This window comes from Pseudonaja textilis, chromosome 9 (genome assembly GCF_049901715.1).
Source record: "Pseudonaja textilis isolate UNSWEBS1 chromosome 9, rPseTex1.2, whole genome shotgun sequence".
Lineage (NCBI taxonomy): Eukaryota > Metazoa > Chordata > Lepidosauria > Squamata > Elapidae > Pseudonaja > Pseudonaja textilis.
In genome coordinates, this window is record NC_141998.1 from 22,019,363 (window position 1) to 22,046,607 (window position 27,245).

Sequence of the window (27,245 nt, forward strand, 5' to 3'; positions counted from 1 at the left end):
CAATCAAAAAGAAGAAACGACCTCTTCCTGGTCCAACACCTCAAAGCCACAGGACATGAAATTGATTTTAAAAACACCAGAACTATCGCCAAAACCGAACACTTCAACAGCAGAATAATCAGAGAAGCCATAGAGATAGAAAAACGCCCACACAGCATGAACAAACGAGATGACACTTCCCGCCTTCCAGCCATTTGGAAACCCGCCTCATGAACAGACGAGTACCTAACATGAAGAAGGACACCAGACCCACACCCATGAGAGCCACACAAGATGCCACCACCACACTTCCATGTAGAAAACAGACTCTCACCCACTCAGAAGATGAGACACGACCATGGACCAGAAGCTGCACTACAGCTGCATCACTACCCACTTCAAACCCCTCCGAGCCATACATGAAGCAAACCGACACCCACTATGAAGATGCAACAGGACCACGAACTAGAAGCCAAACAGCAAGATCACAACTCACCAGCTCAAATCCCCAGCAACTAAGACTAACCGAGCACAGCCAAGCCCCCACCTGAACAGAACACGCTCCAACCAATCAGAACACGGCTAACCCCCAACCAATCAGAACACAACCAAACCCCTACCAATGAGAACACACCCCCACCCAATCAGAACACAGCCAAGCCCCCACCCAATCAAGTCCCACCCCACTGGCAGTTAAAAGGAGGAAGCAGCTGCAATCTCACATTACTCTGAAAAGCACAGAGCCGGAGACAGAAGCCTGAAGATGATGAATGAGACTTCATCGAAACGTTGCCTAGATACTTCGAATCTTACGCGGAGAAAACCCGAACAACCAAAGATCCATATATATATATATATATATATATATATATATATATATATATATATATATATATATATTTGCCATGTGTATGTCTACATCCGATATTTCTCTGTGTCATATATGCGTGTGTACGTGGGTATAAGAGCCACGGTGGGACAGTGGCTAGAATGCAGTACTGCAGGCTACTTCTGCTGACTGCCGGCTGCCTGCAATTTGGCAGATCGAATCTCACCAGGCTCAAGGTTGACTCAGCCTCCCATCCTTCCGAGGTCTGTAAAACGAGGACCCAGACTGTTGGGGGCAAGAGGCTGACTCTGTAAACTGCTTAGAGGGCTGGAAAGCACTGTGAAGCGGTATGTAAGTGTAAGTGCTATTTTCCTTCCTCCTTCACTAACTCCCTTCCCTCCTTCCTTCACAGTGGTTAGAATGCAGTACTGCAGGCTAACTTGCTGCTCACTGCTAGCAGTTCGATTCTGACTGGCTCAAAGTTGACTTAGCCTTCCATCCTTCTGAGGTGGGTAAAATGAGGACCCAGATTGTTGGGGGCAAGAGGCTGACTCTGTAAACCGCTTAGAGTGGGCTGTAAAAGCACTGTAAAGTGGTATATAAATCTAAGTGCTATGACTAGCTTCCTTCCTTCCTAACTCCCTTCCCTCCCTCCCTCCTTCTTTCCTTCCTTCCCCCTCTCTGCCTTCTTTCCTTCATAGTGGTTAGAATACAGTACTGCAGGCTAACTCACTGCTCACTGCCAGGAGTTTGATCCTGACCGGCTCAAGGGTGACTCAGCCTTGCATTTTTCCCAGGTCAGGAAAATGAGGACCCGGATTGTTGGGAAGCAAATATGCTGAGTCTGTAAACTGCTTGGAGGGGGCTGTAAAAGCATGGTGAAGCGGTATATAAGTCTTAAGTGCTACTGCTACCTGCATAATGGTTTTCTTTCCAGAGCTCATACTTACTGCCATGCAGCAGCTCCTGAATGTCTTGTACGTTTGGGATAACTTTGTTCTCCAGGCACTGAGCGAAGCTTGACAGGGCTTTGCTGCGAACGGTGGGCACTTTGTCTGAACACCGACCGATGATCATGACCTGAACCAGGAATTTGTGTTTCAGAAACACCTGCTCCTCTTCGGTCAAAACGACATCCGGAAACCGCTCTGGATGTTCTAACAAAGCCAAGGCCACATCGAGTGCAAATACCCTGTAGGAAATCTGTTACGGGAGGAAATAAGAGGTAGATTAGAAATAGAAACGGCACTTAGACTTATATGCCGCTTTAGAGTGCTTTAGAGTATTCTCTAAGTGGTGTAAAGAGTCAGCCTCTTGCCCCCCAACAATCTGGGTCCTTGTTTTACCGACCTCGGAAGGTTAGAAGGCTGAGTCAACCTTGAGCCAGTCAGGATCAAACTACTGACAGTTGGCAGAATTAGCTTTCAATGCAGCAATCTAACCATTGCACACTATACAAGGGAAGGAGGGAGGGAGGGAAGAAGGAAGGAAGGGGAAAAGGAAGAATAGCCCTTAGACTTATATACCGTTTCAGGGTGCTTTCCAGCCCTCTCTAAGGGGTTTACAGAGTCAGCCTATTGCCCCCGCAACAATCTGGGTCCTTGTTTAACCACCTTGGGAGGACGGAAGGCTGAGTCAACCTTGAGCCTTGTGAGATTCGATCTGCCAAATTGCAGGCAGCCGGCAGTCAGCAGAAGTAGCCTGCAGCACTGCCCTCTGACCACCACGGCTCATATTCATTTATTTTTCACATATTTGAACCGCTCACACACACACACACACACACGGAAATCACATAGTGCAGTGGTCCCCAGCCTCTGTGGCTTGGTGGCCCGACGGGTGCAGAGAGGGGAACCGGGCCAAGCGAGCATCTGGCCCGGGCACACAACTCAATTAGTGCAAGTGGCGGGCCAGCACATACCCGTGCGCACACCTTGACTTGCAGAAGTTGAGCTGCTCGTGCATCTATGCGTGTGGTGGTCCGCCGTATGCGCAAGTCTGAGCTGCATACGCACTGGCCCATTGCTTGCGTGGCCCAGTTCTGAGCTGTGGCCTAGGGGGTTGGGGGCCCCTCACATAGCCAAGGGGCCGATCAGTTAATGGATAAATTCTGTCGGCTGCAGAATCCACTCTGGGGACGTTTTGACTGTCTTGGATGGGGTTGGAAATTCTGAATTTTTCATTGGGTTCGTTTCCTCACCTTGTTATTGCGTGAGTATCCATACAGCCAAGCAATGAATCTGGCATGCTCAGTGCAAGGGAGTTTGTAAAGCAACTGCGACAAAGACAACGCCGCATACGTCCGGTATTCAGATTTATCCGGAACCTGGAATGAAACGGAATAAAAGGAGCGATCCAATTTAGTTGAAGTCAGATGTTCCATCACAGTGATTGCAACACGGAGTTGGTTACTGGGTGTTGGTACCCAGCTTTCCGCTATGACTGACCTATGGAAGAGGATTCCGGTCAAATGGCCACCTCAAACGAATCCCTGTTTTAATACTAATTCATATTTTAATTTAACTATTAAAATAGTTTTAATGACTGGTGCGGTGGCTTAGAGGTAGCGCTCTCGCCTCACAATCAGGAGGCTGTGAGTTCGATCCTCCGTAGAGACAGACATTCCTGAGAATACGAGAATATATCTGCTGAACAAAACTCCGCATTGGCAACAGGAAGGGCACCCGGCCAGTAAACACTCAGCTCCATTCAGTTGCCCAAGATTCCACCTCGCAAGGGATTGTGGGGACTTTAAAAGAAGAAGATGGTGATGATGATTAAATTAGTTTTAATGCTAATCCCAGTGGAGAAAAGGAAAACCTTGCAAATAGCAGAGCCAGAATGATAAAAGGGGTGATGGGACAGATTTTTTTTTAAATAAAAAGGCCTACTAATGGAAATGTCAAATACTAGAGACTGTTTTGAGTTATTTCCCCCCACGCCCACTTTTGGAGAGTTTGTTGCCTCACATATATTAAAGGGCAACTCTAAAATCAAGACTCGAACACAGGATACGAAGTCAGCCGGAAGCAAAACTTAGAAGACGCCCAAGAAAAAAAAGTCTTCAAACTTCTCAAATATTTACTCCAAGTCATCAGTTCTCAGTTGACTGCCGTTATCAGGAAAATTCTCCTCCCTCCTTATTCCCCCCACAATGGACAGGTAAAGAACACACCTCACCTTAACACATATATGTTGCAGCAAGATCCTTAGTACAGGGAAGGCCGTTTCTTTCAGTTCTTCAATCATAGAGCTAGATTAGGAGATACGCAAATACTCCACTTACAACTGCTCGTTTACTGACCATTCGAAGTTACAATGGCACTGAAAAAAAATGACTGATGGCCGATTTTCACACTTACAACCACTGCAGTATCCCCATAGTCCAGTGGTGGGATTCCAAAAAAAAATTATGACCCGTTCTCTGGGCGTGGCTTGGTGGGCGTGGCTCAGGGGGTATGATTCAACCGGTATAACAACCGGTTCGTTGAGCGCGTGCAGAGGGTTTGCTGCTGACCTTCTGCAATCCTGCCCTCTCCCTGAGCGTTCAAACAGCGGCTGCGCAGCAATCGGCTGTGCCGTGCGAAGTAGCTGAGCTTGAAAACCGGGAAATGAATGTCCGTCTGGAGCTGGGGCAGGATTGCCAGAGGGAACCGGTTTGCTCACAGAATGATCCTTGGAGCTACCAGTTCGGCTGAACCGAGCCGAACCGGGAGAATCCCAACTGTCCAACGCATAAAATATTCCTATAGTCTTTTTAGAGTTGCCAACAGAAAGGGAGGGAAGGGGTTTGAAAGAGCAGTGTGGCGACCTGGAAAGCGAAAGCGCATTCCATAGTTTTTCAAAGATAGTAACTGGATGACTGAAGTTTCTGCAATATTTGTATGGATGTACGCACGCGCACACACACACACAATTTAACAACTTTTCTGGCCAGAGTTATGGCAAATATATCAAGGTATCTTAGAGAGATCAAGGGGTGGGTAGGTCCAGGGAAGGGCTGCTGGGGGTTCGCAGGGGTTTGGGTGAGCCCCTAGCTAAGATTCTGTGCAGTTCAGAGAACCTCCAAATCCCACCCCTGGCTGGTCCAGTCCACCCCTCCCCTCCCAGGAGTGGGGATGTGGCCCATTTTGGGTGCAGGTAAGTGCAGGGCATGCGCGGAGGCCCGGGGGACGGTGAAAAATGGGCCTCCCGGAAGTTCCGGAAGGCTGGAAACGGGCCCTTTTCCAGCCTCCAAAGAGCCTCCGGAGCCCAGGGGCGGCCGTTTCAGCCTTCCTGGTAGTTCGAGGAAAGCCTCCGGAGCCCGGGGAGGGCAAAAATACCCCCCCCCCCGGATGCAGGAGGCTGACCAAACCACACCCACTATGGCCATGCCCACACAGCAAGCAGGCAAAGAACCCACTGGTGAAATTTTTGAAGCCCACCCCTGGGCAGGTGGGACAGCAATCGTTCCACTGAATGGGCTCCGGCACAGATGCAGAAGAAGAAGGGAAACAGGCAGGTGGAGTTTTTTTTTTTTTACCTGAGGAACCTGAGGGCCGCTTTCCTCGCATCGATCATCTGAGAAGGGATAGGGAGAGAGACGCTGCCTTCTTTCCCAGGCAGCATCACGATGACCCTGAGAAGCTGATAGAAGACTTGGCGCAAAGTCTGGGGAAAGGAGGGAAGGAAACCAATGTGGGAGTAAGGACAGTCCGGAGCTCTTTGTACGAAAGCGAACAAAAGTCCCACTTAGCTCAGTTAAATTAGCCGCTTTGCTACCTTTTGGTCACCTTCTACGTTTAGACACCTTTGGCCCGAATGATGGAGACTTTACTGACGTACAGACAAGAGGACAGAAGCAGGCTATCTGTTTTATTTAGCCTATTTTAGAAAGCTCTGTATAACAGGCTTCAGCTGGCATGCTAGATACCTCTTTCACTTATTTCGAGCAAAACAAAACAAAAAAGGGAGAAAAACGTGTACATTAAATTAATTGATGTAATTAATACGTGCACGAGCAACACAGGCATGCATACAAAATTATACACCGTCATGTTTTACCTATAAATGACTTTTTTTTTGTTTTAATTGCAACACACGCACTAACAACTGCTTTAAAATCAGTGTAAATCGTCGTAAGCTTGACTGTAAAAAAAAACTATGATTTCTGTCACAGAATTGTCAAAGTCTGGAATGCCCTATCTGACTGAGTTGTCTCAGCTACAAATGTTCACGGTTTCAGCCACAACTTGACTTCTATGGACCTTACTTCATACTTACGTGGTTTAGTAGAGGGGTCGTGCATTAAGTGCCCTAACGTACCTATTGCCCCTGTCATTGTATTTTTATTCTCTTATTCTTGTTCTCGTTTTTGTCTGGCAAAGTCCAATCAACAAGTAAATAAATAAGTAAATAAACAAATATTTCTAGCCCTGTTCTTCGTCAATGTGCCCCATCCCTCCCATTATAAAGCAATCTATTATAAAAGGAACATTTTTCAAAAGGAAACATTTATTTTCAGCACTTCTTCCTTGTGGGGGGGAAATTTGTGCAAGTGCTTAAGGAGAGAACTTTTGAAAGATTTGTTTAAGTCAAAAGATCAACCCAAAAATGCTTCTGGAAAATTAGCATTGTTTCTCTGTTTGTGAAACACCCATAAGCCAAGCAGGTGCAGCAGTATTAAAGCTCCATCTAGCAGGGAAACCAAAGAATTGTTGGTAGGGAGTTTGAGCTTGGAAAGATATTGAAGAAAGATATTGAAGAAATCTTTTCCACATACAGTGCCTGCTACCCTGATAATCCCAGGTATCAGATTCTGGGAGAAAAATGGATTGGGAGGGCAGGTCGTCCAACACAGGACTAACTCTTTTCAGATTTAATGGTTTCTCTCTCCTGGCTCACCTTTCAGACAATGATAGCTTGTTTTTAAAATCAGTATCTGGCTTCCCAGGTTTGATCTGAAGGATTAGCCGGCAAACAAGATTGCCACTGCTCGGGGTGTATTCGATTGTGGTTTGAAATATTTGATCCAAAATCTTTGAGGGGGCTCTTTGTGTGTACCCAAGGAATCACAGACGGATGTGGCTGAAGGTTCCATCCTCTCTTATGCTACTAGGAGGACCCTGAACTGGGTAAGAGTTGGAGTCCCTAAAAGTAAAACTAATATGCTGAAATGGAAGTTCTTAGCAGATAACAACATGTTGTGTGTACATGGAGGCACGCAAAGCCTGGCCCATCTTCTGGGATGTTGGCTTCTACTGATAATGACTTATTTTTGGCCAACAATACAGCCAAGAAGGTGGCTTCATTCTGCCAATTCAAGGAAGGAAGGAAGGAAGGAAGGAAGGAAGGAAGGAAGGAAGGAAGGAAGGAAGGAAGGAAGATTGGAGGAGGAGGAGGAGGAGGAGGAGGAGGAGGAGGAGGAGGAGGAGGAGGAAGAGGAAGAGGAAGAGGAGATGACAAAGAAGAGAGAAAGGAGATTGGAGGAGGAGGGGGGAAGGAGGAGGAGGAGATAGGAGATTGGAAGCGGAGAAAAGGAAGAAGGTGGTCCTCTATTCAGAGAAAGCTGAATTTCCTTGGCCACTTCCATAGAAAGGATAGTTTTATAGATCCATGTCTTTAGAATCCAACAAAGAACACTGTGTATGAATATAGCCTTTACCTTGTCTTCTAGGCTATGCAGCGGGGAACACAACAGCCGTAGGCCAAAGTAGGCAAGTTCTGAGATATACTTGGCTCTGGAAATAGTCCTGTAGCCAAAGGAAAAGTTTTCTGTTGGATTTATTTGGTGATACAGAGTAAATATTTGCCGATTAAGTCTACTGTCTTCAGGGGAAAAACATTTAGTTTTGCTCAATTCCATGCCCTTAGCACCCACTGGGATTTCACAAACTCACAATATCACTTCGAGATTCCAAAGCAAAACTCACCTCATGTCTAAAGGCTTGAAGTCTTGTGTACAGGGCTCCAGGCTCGTCAGATTAACAAAGATCTGTGAGAAAATAAGACAAAATACGTTTTAATTTATAACAGAATAATCAAACGGAGTAGAACAGAATTTCTTTCTTTCTTTCTTTCTTTCTTTCTTTCTTTCTTTCTTTCTTTCTTTCTTTCTTTCTTTCATTCATTCAAATCTCTACTGTCAAACAAACAGAAGAGGGAAATTGTCACACTGACATTCCCTTATCAGGACAAATATTATGGGATTATAAAAATGGGGAATTCTCGGAGTTGAAGTTGACACAACTTGCAGTTGCGAATGTCAACTCATAAAATATTTCTCTGGTCTTTTTAGAGTTGCCGACAGAAAGGGAGGGTGGAGCAGTGCAGCAACTTGCCAAACCGAAACTGCATTCCATAAATGTTTTCAAAGATAGTCACTAGGTGACTGAAGTTTCTGCCGCGCAAAATTCTAACTGGAGAGCATGATTGATGACTCTGGGCTATGGGTGTATCCCATTGGAGAATATGAATTACGATACACTCAGAGAGTGGAGTAGGGGAAAACCAGGGTCAAGGGTGACAATGAATGATGTGTCTCAGAGTCGGCTATACCCAGGCAGTGCCGGACATGTTAACACCCAATAAATCCTTTTTAAGATTTGGAAGTTTGGCTTGAGATTCATGATTTAATTGAGGGTAACTGCTGGAATCCTGACAGCCAAGTGTTGACAAAAAAAAACACTGATCTGATTACAGGTAATCTTTGACTTTACAGTCATTCATTTAGTGACTATTTGAAGTTAACAAATGGCACTGGAAAAAGTGTCCTGCAACCAATTCTTGCACTTATGACCGTAATGGCCTCCCCCGCCATCAGGTGATCAACATTCAGGTGCTTGGCAACAGGTATTTACAATGGTTGCAGCATCCTGCAGACAGGTGATCACCCCCTATGTCCTTCCCAGTCCCAAGCAAAGTCAACCTGGGGAAGCCAGGTTTGCTTAATAACCTCTCGATTCGTTTAACAACGGCTTAACGACCGCGGCAAAAGAGGCCCTAAAATCCGGTCTACGCTTGATGGAAAGCCGCCAGTGGAAATCCTGAACTCAGTTTTGGTCGTAAGTCAGGGGACCAGGCCGCACGAGCATAAAGGGAAGAGGGGCCATCCTGCCACTTTAAGCGAAGAGATCGCAGTCACCTGAATACAGGCCTGCACAAATTGGGGCCTCTCTTTCAGGGAAAACTTGGAAAAAAGCCTCAGGAGGTTCCTCAGCAGGAGGAAGAGGGCCTCACGAATTTCGAGCAGCTCCCGGGCAGAGAAGTACATGTCTTCTTGAACGTCTTCCTCTTCAAAGATGTCTTCCGTCTAGAACAGCGGGGAGAGAAAGACCACCGGTCGGTTAAGCAAGATTCAGAAGCTGCAGCTTCCTGGTATTCATCACCCATCATCTTTTAATGATCCCAATAATCCCTTTGTGGGGTGGACAACTGAATGGAGCTGAGTATTTACTGGCCGGATGCCTTTCTTGTTGCCAGTGCGGAGTTTCGTTCAGCAGAGACATTCTCAGTGTGTCCAGAGAAGCGAAATATCTGCCTCTACCTCGGATCGAACTCGCAGCCTCCTGATTGTGAGGCGAGAGCTCCACCTCTAGGCCACCGCACCGCTCTGCAACTTCCTGGTATTGCCAGGCGGTCATTCTCATTAATTGATAGGAATTGGCCTTGAACCACTCTCTATAAGAGTGATGGGATTTATCAATTAGTCCCTAAATTGATAAAATAAATAAAATAAAAATAAACTTCTGGAGGCAGGTACTACAGGTAGTTTACTAAGTGACTGAAGTTCCAACAGCACTGAAGAAAATAGCACAAAACTGATTTTTTCAGACTTATGACCGTTGCATCCCCACGGTTACGTGATTGACATTTGGATGCTTGACACCGGACTCACAGTTATGACGCTTGCCGTATGTCCCCGGGTTATGTTTGTTTTTTTTATAAAAAGTTCCTTGATTAAACAAACAGAAACAGAAATTACAATAAAAATGTTGAACCTGGTACAGTCCTCCTAACATCAATCTTTGTCCTTATTTTGCTAAATCCAATAATATTACATAATTTCATTTCATACACATTAAATATACATATAATCATTCCTTATTAGCATGAATCTTCTTCCTCTCTAGCCAACCATAAATCTGTCCCATGTTTTATAATAATCCAAATCTTCCTTATTTTTTAGCTCTTTTGTTAGTTTATCCATTTCTGCGCATCTCATAATTTTCCTCAATATTTCAAATTCATTTGGGAGATCTTTACTTTTCCAATTCTGTGCAAACGCTAATCTTGCTGCAGTTATGACATGGATTATTAGAGATATATTTTCTTTATCGTATTTCCTCGTGTTGATCCCTAGCAGAAAAAAAACTCTAGTCTGTATTCTATTTTCATTCCACACATTTCTTCTATCCAGATGTGTATATTTTGCCAATATTTTGGGACTTTCCCTGGGTCATGTTGATCCCCTTTTGTGACCTTCTCACTGCCAGTGAGGAAGCCAGCTTCACTTAGCAACCAAGTTACTAACTTAACGGCAATGATTTTGTAGTTGACTTTCAGAACTGTGGCAAGAAAAGTCATAAAATGAGAGGAAAACTCACTTAACAAATCTCTCCCTTATGCAACGTACATTTTGGGCTCAACTGTGGTCGTAAGTGGAGGACTACCTGTATTGTCCATTATTTTGATGCAGCAAAGATAGGAAACAGAAGGCTTGTTAAGGCTAGAACCGGGGCACCCCAATCACCGGTCTGAAGACTCCGTTAGGAGCGAGCAAACTTCATCTGCGCATAAACGAGATCTTGGTGGCACGCACCCCCCGTCTGTGAAAAAATGGTCTTCTGCCAAACTGGTCCCCGGTGGCGCCCCCACCCCACCCCCCGCCCCAATTGGGGAAAATTGATTTAGGGCAGGGGTGTCAAACACAAGTGCTTAGATCTGGCCGTCACGGAAACAGCAAAGGACCGGCCAGCGGTGGCTCTGCCGGAGAAAACGGAGCTCCGTTTTCGCCGGCAGAGGGCTAGCAAACCAAACTGATCAAAGAAACCCAAAAGAGAAATGTTTCCCCTTTTGCATTTGGGCGTGCAAGAAGGGAGAAGGGGAAAGAGGAAAGACAAAGAAAAAGAAGGGAAGAGAGCAAGGAAGGAAAAAATAAGAAAGGAGGAGAAGGAAGAAGGAAAGGAATGGAGGGAAAGGAAAGGAAGATAATAATGAGAGGGTCTGAGAGAAGTCCTGCCTTAGCACTTGGCCAGCACAGGTGGCCCCGACACAAGTGATGTCGAGCTGACCGTGCCCACCCTGGCCACGCCCATTTCCCCCCAAATACCACCCTGATGCGGTCCTCAATCAAAATTGAGTTTGACACCCCTGATCTAGAAGATCTGGCCTTCAACTGCTGTACTGAACACTGGAATACACCAAAAAAGACAAATCAACCAAGGAGCCTGAAAACCGACAAAATATAACGCTTTTGATAAGGAGTATTAAATTTGTATTATTTTTACCAGAGGGTTTTCATTTCTTGCGGGCTTTCCTTTCTTTCTCTCGCCCATCAAGTTTCTGTTCTGTTTCTTTTTCCTTTTCCTGGGAAAATCCAACTCCTCGGGCCAACATTTAGACAAGGTTTGAAGGCATTTCTCGAACATCACCGGGTGCAATATCTGGTTGGCTATGCTGCCTGCCAAAAAGACCCGTTTGCATATTAACGATAAACTACTTTTTTTTTAATCATGTCACCTGCAGCTTAACGGAGCACAAAAACCATAATTGATAACACAATATGATCAGGTGTTTTGCAAGCCTGAAACCTTCTTGCGGATACCTCCTTAAGAACCTAGATACCTCTGTTGGTTTTCTTATCTATCTCCTCTTCCTCCCCAAATCTCTTTCTTCCATACCATTTTCCCCACAAATATTGGTTAGTGAGGATGAGACGAGATTGGCCATAGCTTAATGAGAATCTGAGTACAACTTTCCCTCAGGTGTGATGGTGTTACAACACCACGGTATTTTTACTATAGTCTTTCTGCCTTACAGGACTGATGTTGTTTTTCCCTTCTGATCCTAATGAATGGATGACTTAAGGAAGCCTTACCAAGTTCACACATTACGACTGTTTCCCTGAAAATACGGCCTACCCTGAAGGTAAGTCCTAGCTTGATTTTTTTACACGTGCGCCCAATATAAGCCCTACCCACCCAAAATAAGCCCTAATTAAGTTCCCACTCACTCCAGAGTGGAACAGGTAAAAATTAAGCAAGGGTGGGGATGTGGAGGTGGAGCTGCCCTACTACTTACCTTTGGACAGTTGTAGCCAGCCCTCACACACCCTGACACCTGCCTTGCCGGCCCATTTCTTCTGCAGCCAGCAAGGCAGGCAAGGCTTTCTTGAAGGCCTCTGTAGTTGATAACAAAGCTCTGGATCAATCTAGAACTCTGTTATTGGCTGCAGAGGCCTTCAGGAAAACCTTGCCAGCTACAGAAGTAGTTCCTGAAGGCCTCTGACAGTGAAAAGGAGGCCGGGGGAAGACGCGTGCCAGTGAGGTTAGTCAGTGGAGGACTTCCCCCGAAAATAAGACCTGGTGCCTTTTTTGGTGGCCAAAAACATTATAAGACAGAGTCTTATTTTTCAGGGAAACACGGTAGTCAGGTTTTGCCTTTCTAAGACTGGCCTATGCACGCCACATGCATCTAAATCCATGTTTGTCACTCTTGGCAACTTGAAGATGTGCGGACTTCAATTTAGATTTAGACCAGCGTTTAGACCAATCTTAGCAACTTGAAGATGCACATCTTCAAGTTGCTAAGATTGGTCTGAACGCTGGTCTAAATCTAAATCAGATTGAGAATCCCGGGTCTAAATCAGGTCTACAGGTCCTAAGGATAGGCCAGAAGAGAGCGAGGAGAAACCCCATGACTGTACGAGCTCCCTTGGTTGATTGTTCATTTCCAAACCCTCACAGACAGCGGTACTGCGACCATTGGTGGAGCTGACGTTTCAATGCTACCTTGTTGAGATGGGTCAAAGCACAACACAAGCGGTTCACAGACCTACCGGGAATTTCAACTAATAAAAAATACAACCCGGCTGCGTGGAGGGCAAACAGGCGTCGTTGTGTGTTGGCCTTTCTGTTCTGGGCCTCTTGGACAAAGTGATGCAACACAGCGACCATGCCATTAGGGGAGAGGTTATTTTCCACCAAAATGGGCCAGATGCTCTGAAATGAAAAGAGAACAAGCTGATAGCAGGATCACATAAAGTCATTTTTGGTGTCAGCGGGGTGGATTCGATTGAAATCAAGTCGATTTAAATTGCGATTTAAATCACTGGTGGAAAGGCACGTAAAAATGCAAGTAGAAAATAGGGACCCCTTTGGTGGGAAGGGAACAGCGTTCCGTGGCCTTTATCGGCGTTTAGTCCTACTGGCCACGTGACCATGGAGACATCTTCGGACAGCGCTGGCTCTTCCTTGGCTTTGTAATGGAGGTGAGCACCACCCCTAAGAGCCGGAAATGCATAGCACGTATGTGCGAAGGGAACCTTTACCTTTAAGACAGCGGGCTTACTGTAAAACACCAGGCTAGAAACCGGGAGATGGTGAGTTCTAGTCCCGCATTAGGCATGAAATCCAGCTGGGTGACTTTGGGCCAATCACCAGGAGACTGTGAATTATAGTCCCCCCTTGAGTGACTGACTTTTGGCCAGTCACTCTCTCGGTCTCAGCCCAACTCACCTCCTAGATGGTGGTTGTGGGGAAAATAGGACAGGATGTATATATGTATATATGCATGTATGGCATTCAGCTTTGTTCGGGTATTTTCCCGTCATGAGTTGTGCTTTTAAAGTTGAGTAAGCGTTTCAGCAGAATCTCATCTGCCATCATCAGGCTTCTATAGAGAATACAGAAGCCTGATGATGGCAGATGAGATTCTGCCAAACATTGCTACAACTTTAAAAGCACAACTACAATGACGGAAAATACCCGAACAAAGCTGAATGCCATACATGTAAGTACCCCAAAACTTAAGAAAACAAGTATGCATGTATGTATATATATATTTTTTTAAAAATCTGAACACATTAGATAAATAACTTCTCAACTTTCTACTGCCTAAGTAGTTAGGATTTAAAATCGAGGACACTATAAAGCTGGCTGATTGTTGTTAGGGGGAAAGAATCGTTCCTTACTTCCGTGGTCTCCTGGCCATCTGCACAAAATGGATACAGCGCCTTGTAAAGCTGCACAAAAGCCTCCACACCGTCATCGGTTATCAAGCCTTCGATCCTGGAATCCAAAGGCTCTGTCTCGGTGAAGTCCAGTTCCCACACAGTGTCAACCCAGGCTGAAAAGGGGAAAGATGTACATATTTCAAACAGAGCAAGGATGCAGGCTTCTGTCAATGATGAAATGAAAAGACTGCCAAGGTACAAGAGGACGGCGCTATTGAATGTACACAATATTTTCTGTTCAGTGTTTATGGTTTTTTAATTGTAAGTGAGATGGGCAGTCAATGAATAGACTAGGATAGGAAAGGATAATGAGTGGAGTGGGAGTAGGAGTGGATAGAATGGAATGGAATAGGAATAGAATAAAGACAAGGAATGGAATGGAGTAGAATAGAATACAGAATAGGAAAACAATAGAATAGAATAAAATAGAATATAATAGGGAATAGGAAAACAATAGGATAGGATAGGATAGGATAGGATAGGATAGGATACCGGAATGAATGATAGGACGGGATAGGATGGAATGGAATAGAATATAAAACAGAACAAAATAAAATAAAAATAAAATACTCTTTCCTTCCTTTTTCTGAACCCAAGATACAATCCTACAGCTGAGCCTCTGCTTCTTGCAACACATTTGGCCCGCGATGTCAATTTAATTGTTTACACATTTTTTTTCTTTTACTGCTTGCATTTTGATTTATTACGTATGATATAATCTGCTTTGTGATAATTAGAAGAGGGATATATAAATGTTTAAATAATACACAGTAATTTTTGTTTTTAAAAACAAAACAAAGCAAAAAAAAAATCCCCTCCTCTAAGTGAGATTAAATTTGTGACTCACTAGCAATTTAGGGAGTAAAAAATTACCACCCTTCTCTATGTCATTATCTTTTAAAATGTCTATGGAATTGCAAGAAGAAAAAAGGCTGAAGCATAAATTAGAATGTCTTATTAAAACCAATGATTGTATATCCGCTTTTGCAATTCCGGGGTAAATATTGAAACAGGTATCTTATTTATAAATTGCCGGCACCAAGAAAAATAATCCTCCTCTTTTAAGATGCAATTCCATCACCCAGGCAGAATATTAAAAAGCACAAAGTAGATGCAGGAGGCAATTGTAATGTAGCTTTCTCCATCATTTTAAGGTATGGATAAGTCATGAGGATTTAAAAGAATGTCAAATAGAATTTAAATTTGCCAAATTTAACATGCTTTTACTCCAGTCATAAAAAATAATTGGTAATTTCAGAGGACTTCATAATTCATGCTTTGTCCAATAACTTTGTGTGTTTGTGATGTGTGTGTACATATGTATATGATACACACACACGTGTATGTGTGTGTGTGTATACATATATATGTATATGCATATATGCATATATGCATATATATATATATATATATATATTATATATATATATATGTATATATATATATATATATGTATATACGTGTGTGTGTGTGTGTGTGTGTGTGTTTTCTTAAGTTTTTGGGATATGTATGGATTCAGCTTGTTGGATTTTCACGTCATTGTATTGTGCTTTTAAAGTTGTAGCAGATGTTTCAGCAGAATCTCATCTGCCATCACAGAAGCCTGATGATGGCAGATGAGATTCTGCCAAACGTTACTACAACTTTAAAAGCACAACTACAATGACGTGGAAAATACCCAACAAAGCTGAATGCCATACATGTAAATCCGTATTAATAAACACACACACAATATATGTGTGTGTGTGTGTGTGGTGTGTGTTTATTATAGGCATCATCAAAAAATCTCCAAAACTGTAAAGCCTACAAACTTGAAATTTGGCACGTATATTCCTCTTGGCTTCTAGGTACTAAGAAAGGATTTTTCGAAATGACCATCAGCGCATTAGTATTTTGGATATTATTATTAACATGCTCTGATGCTAAGGAGTTCTACTCCCCCTCCCCACCTGAAAAGAAATCTCTTCCAAATACAAAACACAAGCAGAGGAGAGGAGTTTCAGTTTCAGTTTTACTTTCACAGCACCAAACAGCTTTAGTACAGAACGGCTGAGCTAAGCCATGCCCAGGCTCCTTCTTGCTCACACAGCAAATACTGTTTCACTTTCCAAACAGACCTCAACTCTCTCACACACTGACAGGATGCTAGTATATGTAGTAATTCAAATTGACAGCTTCCTTGCCTTCAGAAAAACAGGAACACATATACTTTGGCCAAGTGATGCCAATGGACTACCAAAAAGGTAGTATATCTAGCATACTTATAGCAAGAGGTGTAAAAGAGGAAGGCCACAGATAAAACTGAGGAATGGGATCTACTGGATTCATTCAGAATGGGTACGATCTCAAGAAAGTGCAGAGCAAAGAATCCTAAAATGATTGGATTGCCAAGCTGATTTGCAAACTCAAAAAGAAGGAAAGGAAAAAAATAAATGAAAAAGTGGCGGGACACAATTATAGAACTGCCAAGGATTTTTATACTTCCTTTTCTATAGAATCTATAATGTGGATTCTAATAATCTACAAATTTTCCCTAGGTTCAAGGTTGAAATGGCAAGCATTTGAACCCTGGACAACAAACTCATCTCAATAATGAACTATTTCATTCCGTACAGGTAGTCCTTCACTTATGACCAAAATGTCTACTGTTAAGTGAGACATTTGTTAAGTGGGTTTTGCCTCCATTTTATGACTTTTCTTGCCACTGTTGTTAAGTGAAACGGGTTTCCCCATTGACTTTGCTTGTTGGAAGATTACAAGATCAGGTCATATGACCCCGGGATGCTGCTACCGTCATAAATAGGAGTCATTTGCCAAGCGGCTGAATTTTGATCACGTGACCACACCCACGTGGGATGCTGCAATGGTCATTAAGTGTGAAAAACGGTTGTAAGTCACTTTTTTCAGGGCTGTTGTAATTTCAGATGGTCACTAAATGAACAGTTGTAAGTCAAGGACTACATGTACCTCCTGCAAGTTGCTGCTCTTTGAATACTCAGATTCTCAACCCACCAGGCAGGTTTGTGATTGCTGCTGTTGTTTCGACAGGTGCATGGAAGCAGTTGTCGCCCCCTTTTCTCTTCTCAATCTAGTCTCTGCTGCCAGGACTGATCTCCTGGTGGTCCTCCATCCCAGGATTAAGAATCTGAGTCCAGAACCAACAGGCTCCTTTCCAACCTGTGATCTCCAGGTGGTCTCCCATCCTGGTCCAGAACTGGCAGGCTCCCTCCTGCCCTGTGATCTCCTGGTAGTTCCCATCCCAGAATTAAGAATCTGAGTGCAGAACCGGCAGGCTCCTTCCTGCCCTGTGATCTCCTGGTGGTTCCCCATCCCAGAATTAAGAATCTGAGTCCAGAACCGGCAGGCTCCTTCCCGCCTTGTGATCTCCTGGTGGTTCCCCATCCTGGGGCTAAGAATCTGAGTCCAGAACCAGCAGGCTTCTTCCCAACCTGTGATCTCCTGGTGGTCCTCCATCCCGGGGCTAAGAATCTTGGGTCCAGAACCGGCAGGCTCATTCCTGCCCTGTGATCTCCTGGTGGTCCCCCATCCAATGAAAAGCAAAGTCCCAGCCTGGTTTACCTCCCAGCCCCTGCCGCTCATTGGAGGTTATATTTCCCACGCCCACCCCCCACACCCCAGAAGCTCCAATTCTCCCCCTTCCGCACAGCTCACCCCGGTCGACGTCCCGCAATCCCCAGCGATCCACCGCGCCCACCAAGAGCTCCTGGCCGCCATCGCGCGCAGCTCCCTGGCTGCCCCCGCCGCTGCCGCTGCCGTCTTCGAACCGACCAATCGCCGCGTTCGCCGCCCGTCAGCCAATCCCTGCCGGCCTCGGGACGCCGGAGCCGTCGGCCTCCGCGCGGCGCGCTTGCGCGCTGAGAAAAGAGGGCAAAGAAGGGGCGTTCCCAGGCGGGCGAGCCCCTTTGGGCAAGCCCGCATGCGCCGTGCCGAGGCGCTTGTGCAAGAGCCGCCTCCCTCTCCCCCCCCACTTTTTTTCCTTCCACCCCAACCCCGGGACTGGCGCATGCGCGATGCCCGATTTCTAGGTCCGGGACTCGGCGCGCGAGCTCTTGCAGCCTTGCAAACCCGAGCGGAGGAGGAAGAGGAGGAGGAGGAGCAGCGGGCGGCGGGCGGCGGGCGGGCTGCCGCAGCGACGGGCTGCTGTCATCACTTAGGAGGAAGCCGGCCCGGCTGTTCGGGCCTTGCATTTTTTTTTCTTTTTTGACCCCGCTGCTTTTGCGGCCTTTCCTTGCAACGACCCCGTGCAAACCCCCTTTCCCCTTCTCCGCCGTGCAAAGCATCCCCTTCCAGCAGCCTCTTGCAACCCTCCTCAAAAAAAGAGGGGGGGGGCTCCTGCTTTTTGTTCCCCCGGCTGGTTCCTTTGCATGCCTCTCCGTGCACGCTTTTCTCGGGGAGTTTTTGCACCCTCCCCTTCCTCGGTTTTGCAAGCTGCGCCCTCTGCCCTTCTCACGCCCACCCGCCTTGCCTTGGCTGCCGCCAACGGGCGCCTCTGCCTCCCCTTTGCAGCTGGCACCTGCATCTCGGGGTCCCCTTCTACCCCACCCACCCAAGCCTTAGGCTCCCTTATGTCCGGGTCTGCCTTGGCTCCAGCGGCCGGCGGGGGTCCCTTCTGGCCTTGAGCCTTAAAAAGCTTCGCCCCCTGCATCCCCATCTCTGGCTTGAAGTGGTCCAGCAAAGTGGTCCAGGGGCCGCTTCAGCATCTTTGCAGCATCCCTTGAGCATCCCTGGCCTGGGATCCTGTTGGGACCTCGTGGAAGGGGTGGGGTTGGTACCCGCGCCTTCCTCTCAGGCCCCGAGATGAGCTTCTTTGGGTTTGGACAGAGCGCCGAATTGGAACTGGTGCTGAGCGATGCCGAGAGCAGGCGCCGGGCGGAACACAAGACGGAGGAAGGCAAGAAGGAGAAGTATTTCCTCTTTTACGACGGCGAGACCGTCTCCGGGAGGGTCATTTTAACCCTCAAGCACCCCAACAAACGGCTGGAGCACCAGGGCATCAAGGTGGAATTCATTGGCCAGATTGGTAAGATGGGCTGAATCCTGGCTAGTTGACCTGACGGGAGGGGGATTAATCCTGGTTGTCTTCGCCCCATCCTGGCTGGTTGACCTGACTGTACAAAGGGAATTAATCCTGGTTCCCACCACCCCATCCTGGTTAGTTGACGTGATGGTAGGAAGGGAATTAATCCCGGTTCCCTTCGCCCCATCCTGGCAAATTGACCTGATGGTACAAAGAAAATTAATCCTGGTTCCCTTCGCCCCATCCTGGCTGGTTGACCTATTGGTAGGAAGGGAATCCTGGTTCCCTTTGCCTCATCCTGGTAGGTTGACCTGATGGTAGAAAGGGAATTAATCCTGGTTCCCTTCATCCCATCCTGGCTAGTTGACCTATTGGTAGGAAGGGAATTAATCCTGGTTCCCTTCGCCCCTTACCACAGGTGCATGTGATAAGCAGAAACTGCCTTCATGGTGCTGTATTTCAATAGTCCCTTAAGCAGGTGCAAGTACAGGTAGTCTCCATTTAGCAACTGACTTGTTTAGTGACCAATCATTACAACAGTGATGAAATGGTAACTTTACTGCCAAAGGTAAAACAAGGTACAAGAAAGCTGAAGTCAAATCATAAGCATGGTTGCAGTTTTGCTTAACAATCACTTTGCGTAATAACCAAGTTGTTGGTCCCAATTGTGGCCACTAAATGAGGACTACTTATAAAAGAGTCAGGAGGACACTTCTGAGCCACCTTTTGGTGCCTTCCGGATTACCATCAAAGGACATCACTTAAACTTGGTAAAAGATTTGACAGGCAGAGTAGAGTAGGTAACTCTTAGGATGGAAAATCTGTTTAGTTTTGGGGATTTAAATTTAAAGAGAGTTTGAGATTTGGGGTGTGTTTTTATAATGATTGCAGTTTTTAATTCTGACTACAGAAAGGGTAGCTTGCTAAGGTTGCTTTGCAGCAAAAGTACTATGCCTTAGAGCTGGGGTGTCCAACCTTGGCAACTTTAAGACTTGTAAACTTCACCTCCCAGAATTCCTCAGTTAGCCTGCTGGCTAGGGGATTCTGAGCATTGGTCTTAAAAGTTGTCCAGGTTGATTTGTCTGTTTTAAATGTATGTCAAATAAATGGTTTTTTTTTTCCTAGAATAAAAATTATATAAAATCAATTAAAAAAAAGTTGTCCAGGTTGGACATCCCTACCTTAGAGTCAAGTTCAGGTTGAGAGTTTGGCTTCCTTGTAGACTGGTTCAGTTTGGCATGGGTGTTGGATTAGTTTTAAAGTGACTTTTTATAGTTACTGGCGTTGACGATCATTTTAGGTAAAATAAATGATGTTCTATTGGATTAGATTAGGTTGCTTCAGGTCTAAATTGCACTTTTAAGGAGTGGATAAGTTTTCAGATTTCAGTGTTTTTATGATTACTGCTAGTCTTAAATTTTTGTTAGAGGTAGCTTGGCTTTAAAGAAAAATCATTTTTAAGGTCAGTTTACGGCTGAGATTTAGTTGCAGAACAAATTTTTATGATTCGTGGTTATCTTAATGTTATCTCACAATGGATATCGCTTTTGGAGATAACACTTTAGGCTGAACCACCGTTTTCCCATGTTAATTTTAGACTTTGTTGAGCTATATCGTTAAATTTTGTAAGAACATAAACTTTCTAACCTCATCTCTAAAGGAGATGGACGGTTCAAAAATGTGAAAAATAAATAAATAACACTTTGGGTTGAGTTTTTATTTTATATTCGTGGAATGATGGACATCCTGTGTCCATCTTCGAAGCTCACCAGTGTGCTGCACGCGCACACGTACACACACACATATATCTCACATCTGAGAGTTTACCCCAAGTACCTATTCATTATCTTGAAAATGCCAACTGGCAATTTTGAATGTCACACATATCTCTTGTGCAAATTTGCTGAACTTTTCCCCCAGTAAATCTTCTTTGTTTTTATTTTATCAGGGAGAACTTGAATGCAGCAGAATCCCTGTTTGATTCTGTTTCACTCTTCCATGATAGAATATCACAGCATCTTAACTGGGGAAGAGTAAATTGCTATCAATGGCTTAGATCAGAGGTCTCTGAACTTGACAACTTTAAGACTTGTGGACTTCAACTCCCAGAATTCCCCAGCCAGCTAGCTGAAGAATTCTGGGACTTGAAGTCCACAAGTCTTTAAGTTGCCAAGTTTTGAGATTCCTGGCTTAGATGATGGATAACTGTTGTTTTTTGGGTGGGGAGGGAAAGGAGAATCATAGCTGAGCAACAAAGCATGTGTTTAAAAAAGTTCAGGATTCAAATCTTCTCAGCCCTAATTAAAAAAGAAAGGTAATAGGAAAGAATTCTAATGCAAACTACGTAAGTGGTTATTAATTCAGGTTGATCTAGATAGATGGAATAGTAGTGAATATATGCACCAGGCTTGATTTAGATGGGCGAGCAACCTTTTCTGTAAAGCTTGCTTTATTAAAATGCTGCGTAATTTAAGATACGACCGCTCAGTGGCATTTGACTTTAGTTCAATTATTCACGCAGCACTCTGGATTCCCAGGGAAAACAGTTGGCAACGTCTTAAATCAAAATGCCTTCTCTCTCTCTCTCTGTGTGTGTGTGTGTGTATGTGTGTGTATGTGGCTCAGTAAACAATTTTTATATAATAGCTCAGAACTGAATCCATTTGTGTGACCTAATTTGTAGCTGTTCCTTCCTTCCACTACTAACTGTTTTGTGTCATCTTGGCCAAAACTAAACCTGGGGAAGGGAAAAGACATCAGCACAACAGAATAACTTGATGGAAAGTTTTCTCCAAAATATTCTGGTTTTTTTTCCCCCACCCGACATTGTTTCTTAAAGGGGTGGGATGTCATGGTGATATCAAGGTGGCATCAGAGCCATGGTGGCGCAGTGGTTAGAATGCAGTATTGCAGGCATAACTCTGCTCACTGTCAGGAGTTTGATTCTCACTGGCTCAAAGTTGACTTGGCCTTCTATCCTTCCAAGATCGCTAAAATGAGGACCCAGATTGTTGGGGGCAAGAGGCTGACATTAAAAAACTACTTAGAGATGTAAAGCACTATGAAGTGATATATAAGTCTTAAGTGCTATTGATGTTGCTGTTTTAATTTTGTTTAACATGGAAGTATCCTTTTTAATCGAGAGTATTTCCCTCCTAGAATTATACTACGACCGAGGGAACCATCATGAATTTGTGTCGCTGGTAAAAGATTTGGCCCGCCCTGGTGAATTCACCCAGTCACAAACTTTTGACTTTGAATTCACCCATGTGGAGAAACCGTATGAATCGTACACTGGGCAGAATGTGAAGCTGAGGTGAGTTCCATTTCCACAAGTGAATGTTTTTCCCTCAGGAGATAAACCTGCTTAGAAAGGAGTGGTACGTTGGCCTAGAGGTAGAGCTCTTGCCTCACAATCAGGAGGCTGTGAGTTCGATCCTGGGTAGAGGCAGATATTTCTCTCTGGGCACAATGAGAATATATCTGCTGAACAAAACTCCGCATTGGCAAAAGGAAGGGCATCTGGCCAGAAAACACTACTAGCTCCATTCAGTTGTCCAGACTCCACCCCGCAAGGGATTATGTGGTTGTTAGATGAAGATGATGATGATAAACTTTCTTAGATGCATCTTAATCCACCTTTCCCCCTTTCTCAGGTACTTCCTCCGGGCCACCGTGAGCCGTAGATTGAATGACGTGGTGAAAGAGATGGACATTGTGGTGCACACCCTTAGCACGTATCCGGAGCTCAATTCCTCCATTAAGATGGAGGTGGGGATTGAAGATTGCCTACACATTGAGTTTGAGTACAACAAATCCAAGTAAGTTGGCTTCTGCTGCACTTCTTAGAGTCTTATAGTTGGTGATGTAGCCAAGGAACATGTGAAGAACGGTCACAGCAATTGGGTATGCTTCGTTCAATGAAAAGAACAACTAGTGATGAAATGGCCTGTTTTTTGGCTGGTCCTCGGGCCCTTTTACAGTGCTCGCGAAGACCAGCTGTCCACGCGTGCCACAAGTTCGCCATCATGGATCTATAACCATCTCTTCCAGGTACCACTTAAAAGACGTGATCGTAGGGAAAATATACTTCCTTCTCGTCCGGATCAAGATCAAACACATGGAGATTGACATCATCAAGAGGGAAACCACTGGCACGGGGCCCAACGTCTACCACGAAAACGACACCATTGCCAAATATGAGATTATGGACGGAGCCCCTGTGAGAGGTGAGCTGGAGGAGTCATCTCCATGGTGGGCCTTTCGAGGGCTTTGTGGCCAGTGGTGGGAAGAGAGGAAGCCAACCCCTCTTTTCCTCACCATCTTAATATCCTGTTTGTGGCACGCTATTGCAGCGCGCTGTCCATGGGGCTGCCCTTGAAGAGCATCTGGAAGCTCCAGTTGGTGCAAAATGCAGCGGCCCGCATGGTTTTGTTCAGACCTCGATGTACACATGTAATATCTCTCCTGCGGGAGCCGCATCGGCTGCCGATTTGCTTCCAGGGTGCAATTCAAGGTGCTGGTTGTCACCTTTAATGCCCTTCATGACTTGGGACCAGGTTATCTGAGGGACCGTCTCTTGCCGGTTACATCTACCTGATCCGTCAGAGGCAGGGAATGTTGCGGGTCCCATCCCTGAGGGAGATACACCTGGCAGGACCCAAAAGAAGGGCCTTCTCCGTGGTGGCTCCCTCTATCTGGAACATCATCCCCCTAGAGATTAAAATGGCTGTCACTCTTAACACTCTTCCGGAAGGCGCTGAAGTCCTGGTTCTGCCAGCGGGCCTGGGGAACGCAGAGCGGGATGGAGTCCATTAAATGGCTCGTATGAAGTGCTGTTGCCGGGCAGAGGGTAGGAGTTGGGGGCTGATTTTGTTATATTACACTTTATTAATTTATTTGATTACTGTTAGTTTTTATTGTTTTAAATATGGTTTTATATTCTGTAAGCCGCCACGAATCCATGGGCGAATAGACAGCAATATAAATTCAATAAATAAATGAATGAATGAATGCTTCAGGATTATAGGAGGTAGGAATATTAGGTATGGGCACCGCCTGGACTTAATTTTTTATTTTATTTTAAATATTGTATATAATTATATAATATCTACATAAGTAAAATGTAAAATAAATATAAGAATAAAAGCACAGTGACGCATAAATAAAAGAAATGTATATTTGAAAAACCGTATTTTGATATTTTCCTATTACAGTCAAAATTCCTCAACAAAGTTGAGTGCTAAAAAAATAATAAAAATCAAAATGAAGCCAATAAAAATAAAATAGCCATCACTGGATAATAAAATTAAAATGAAGCCAATAAATAAAACAGAAATAACTACTAAGCATAAATAATAAATGAATAATAAGAAAAAAATGGGTTTTTTTGTGTATGTATTTTTATCCAGTCCAGACAGCTCTGTCTCTGTCTCTGTCTCTCTCTCTCTGTCTCTCTCTCTCTCTCTCTCTCTCTCTCTCTCTCTCTCTCTCTCTGTATAAATACATAAAGGAGAATATTTGTAGCTCAGGGTTGAAATGAAGGATCCTTGATGCTCTCTGAGCTTAGTGGTTTTGTTACACATGTTTCATTACCAAACTAGATAATATCATTGCTAGGAGTGGGGTATATAAACACAGCAAATTCCCACTCCCTCCCAGCACTGATGATGTTACCTAGTTTGGTAATGAAAGGTCTGCAAGAAAACAACAAAACCCGGAGAGCACCAAGGACCTCTAAAATATATAAAAGAAGGATAAAAGCACAATAATACTACTCAGTTGGCTAACTGCCTCTCCTTTCCTTTGCAGGAGAGTCCATCCCAATTCGGCTCTTCCTGGCTGGCTATGAACTAACTCCCACTATGAGGGACATCAATAAGAAGTTCTCGGTGCGCTATTACCTCAATCTGGTGCTAATTGATGAGGAGGAAAGGCGTTATTTTAAACAGCAGGTGAGGAAACCGAATTATCTTGGGGGGGATTTGGGCCAGGGGTCAAATCCTGAGCAACTGGAAGCTGAGTGGACTTCAACTCCCAGAATTCCCCCTCCAGCCAATCATAATCGAACCTAGAATTCCCATTATAAGTCAAGACGATTGTAAGTCAAGTATCCTGACTCACATGATTTTATGACCCTTTTTTTTGTGCTGGTTGAGCAAAAGCCACCGTTGTAAAACGGGTCGATGTAGTCCTAGGGGCGTTTATTGCCCTAAATGGACCCAAAATCCTGATTTCTGGCCAAAATTCATGCCATCAGAACACTGCAACCATCCATAAATGTTAGCCAATGATCTGGGGAATTGTGTGCCTTCATCATAATCCTGAATCCGGGTCATAAATACCTTTGGCGTGGAAGGTCTGCCATTCCTTTGCTAAGTGAGTGGTTCTTAAATGAGGACTACCTTTATAGTCCAGCACAATCAGATTGGCTCAGTGGCTAAGACGCTGAGCTTGTCAATCAGGAAGATCGGCGGTTCGAATCCCTAGCGCCGCATAATGGAGTGAGCTCCCGTTACTTGTCCCAGCTTCTGCCAACCTAGCAGTTCAAAAGCATGTTAAAAAAAAATGCAAGTAGAAAAATAGGGACCACTATTGGTGGGAAGGTAACAGCGTTCCGTGCGCCTTTGGTGTTTAGTCATGCCGGCCACATGACCACGGAGACGTCTTTGGACAGCGCTGGCTCTTCAGCTTAGTAATGGAGATGAGCACCGCCCCCTAGAGCCGGAAACGACTAGCACGTATGTGTGAGGGAACCTTTACCTATGGAGTTGATTTCCTGCTGACATTTAAGGATATCCATCAGAGGTGGCATTCAGCCAGTTCTGACCAGTTCTGGAAAACCGGTAGCAGACTGGCCCCGCCAACCCCATCTATTCTCTGCCTCCCATCGAGTCCCAGCTTATCGGCTGGGTCTTCTTTTGTTGCCCTGCACAGGAGAACGGAGCTGGAAAGCAGGTTAGTGGAGTGGGGAGGGAATGGGATTTTGCAGTAACCTTCCTCTGCCACACCCACCAAGCCACACCACACCCACTAAACCGCACCCACAGAACCGGTGGTAAAAATATTTTTTGAATCCCATCCCTGATATCCATGCATTTACTCTCTAGTGTCTCCCTGCTTAATGCAGAGCGAGGCTTCTGGTGCACATTGCTGCCCCTGCCCAGAGTTTTTCAGAACAGCCAGGCTCCAGAACGATGGGAGATGTAGTCCTAAGCTTCCTCTTCTAGATTAGCACGTTTGAGGTTGTCCTATCTTTCTTCTTCTCCTTTGGGGCGCAGGAGGTAGTGTTGTGGCGCAAAGGGGACATCGTGAGGAAAAGCATGTCTCACCAGGCCGCCATCGCCGCGCAGCGCTTCGAAGGCACCTCGTCCCAGACGGAGAGCAGAGCCCCCAGCCAGGCTTCAGAGAACAACGGGCGGCAGTGAGGGGCCCTCGAAGGAACCGTGGACCGGTGGGGGGGGGGGGAAGAGCATCGAGGGCGGCTCTTCCGCCAGAAACTTGCAAATGCAAAATTGTCTGTCAGGTTGTCTTTCTGTCTGTCTGTGTTTCGTCTTTTTATCTTGAGGACTAGCAGCTTAACAGGACCGCGAAAGGGGGTTGGAACACACACACAAAAACGGGGAATACTGTGGTTGAGTATTGTGGATAAGCTAAAGGGTGCCAGGAGAGATGGGAGTTTGGGATGTTGTGTTGGAACAGGACGGTGGAAAAATATTTTGTTTTGAAGAGTTGTCTCCATTTTTCCCTCCGTTGGAAAGCCGCGCGCTTCAACATGACTGCTGCCACAGAGAAGTTCGACCATGTATTTAACAATCACCTATGAGTATATTCCCCAGGCTTGGGATGGCTGAGATGCGCAGGCAATCCCAGGGGATGTGTCGGTGTGCACAAAGCAGCACCCGTTCTTAACGTCACCCAAATGAAGCAGCTCTCTTCATTCCTGGCCCTTGCACATTGGGCACGTTGTGTTGTGCACGACCTCGTCACGGCTTGTTCCTGGATGCTGAGAAGTTTCTTCGCATTTTGGCTTCTGGAACACACTTTGCTCCTAAGGATTTTATTGCTAGAAGTTTTTAGTCCTTGAAAAAGAAGGTCTTATCTTTAGAGAGGATAGTGCTATGTTTCTGCACGATTCTCTGTTTTTTGGAAGCACCTTCTACACGGGGAAAAAAATTACTGAGGGG

At 45.2% G+C, this 27,245-nt stretch overlaps 2 protein-coding genes across 2 annotated transcripts in view; one reads left to right on the forward strand and one right to left on the reverse strand.

Annotated features, from left to right (window-relative positions):
* The window catches only part of NCAPD3 (non-SMC condensin II complex subunit D3), a 60,017-nt gene extending 42,216 nt beyond the window's left edge, over positions 1–17,801 (reverse strand). Inside the window, exons 1-11 of the mRNA XM_087939125.1 lie at positions 17,694–17,801; positions 13,980–14,134; positions 12,846–13,008; positions 11,296–11,468; positions 8,931–9,098; positions 7,720–7,781; positions 7,452–7,539; positions 5,331–5,458; positions 3,989–4,061; positions 3,009–3,134; positions 1,759–2,011 (exon numbers count right to left, since the gene is read on the reverse strand). Coding sequence (XP_087795251.1) covers positions 1,759–2,011; positions 3,009–3,134; positions 3,989–4,061; positions 5,331–5,458; positions 7,452–7,539; positions 7,720–7,781; positions 8,931–9,098; positions 11,296–11,468; positions 12,846–12,963 — 1,189 coding nt within the window. The 5' untranslated portion in view covers positions 12,964–13,008; positions 13,980–14,134; positions 17,694–17,801. The remainder of the gene's footprint in view (positions 1–1,758; positions 2,012–3,008; positions 3,135–3,988; positions 4,062–5,330; positions 5,459–7,451; positions 7,540–7,719; positions 7,782–8,930; positions 9,099–11,295; positions 11,469–12,845; positions 13,009–13,979; positions 14,135–17,693) is intronic.
* A 145-nt stretch (positions 17,802–17,946) lies between these two features.
* On the forward strand, positions 17,947–26,679 carry VPS26B (VPS26 retromer complex component B). The gene is made up of 6 exons (XM_026708966.2): positions 17,947–19,062; positions 22,219–22,375; positions 22,716–22,880; positions 23,113–23,288; positions 24,871–25,013; positions 26,340–26,679. Exons 1-6 carry the CDS (start codon positions 18,840–18,842, stop codon positions 26,484–26,486), a joined length of 1,011 nt encoding a protein of 336 aa, XP_026564751.1. The 5' UTR covers positions 17,947–18,839; the 3' UTR covers positions 26,487–26,679.
* The last annotated feature ends 566 nt before the right edge of the window (positions 26,680–27,245 follow it).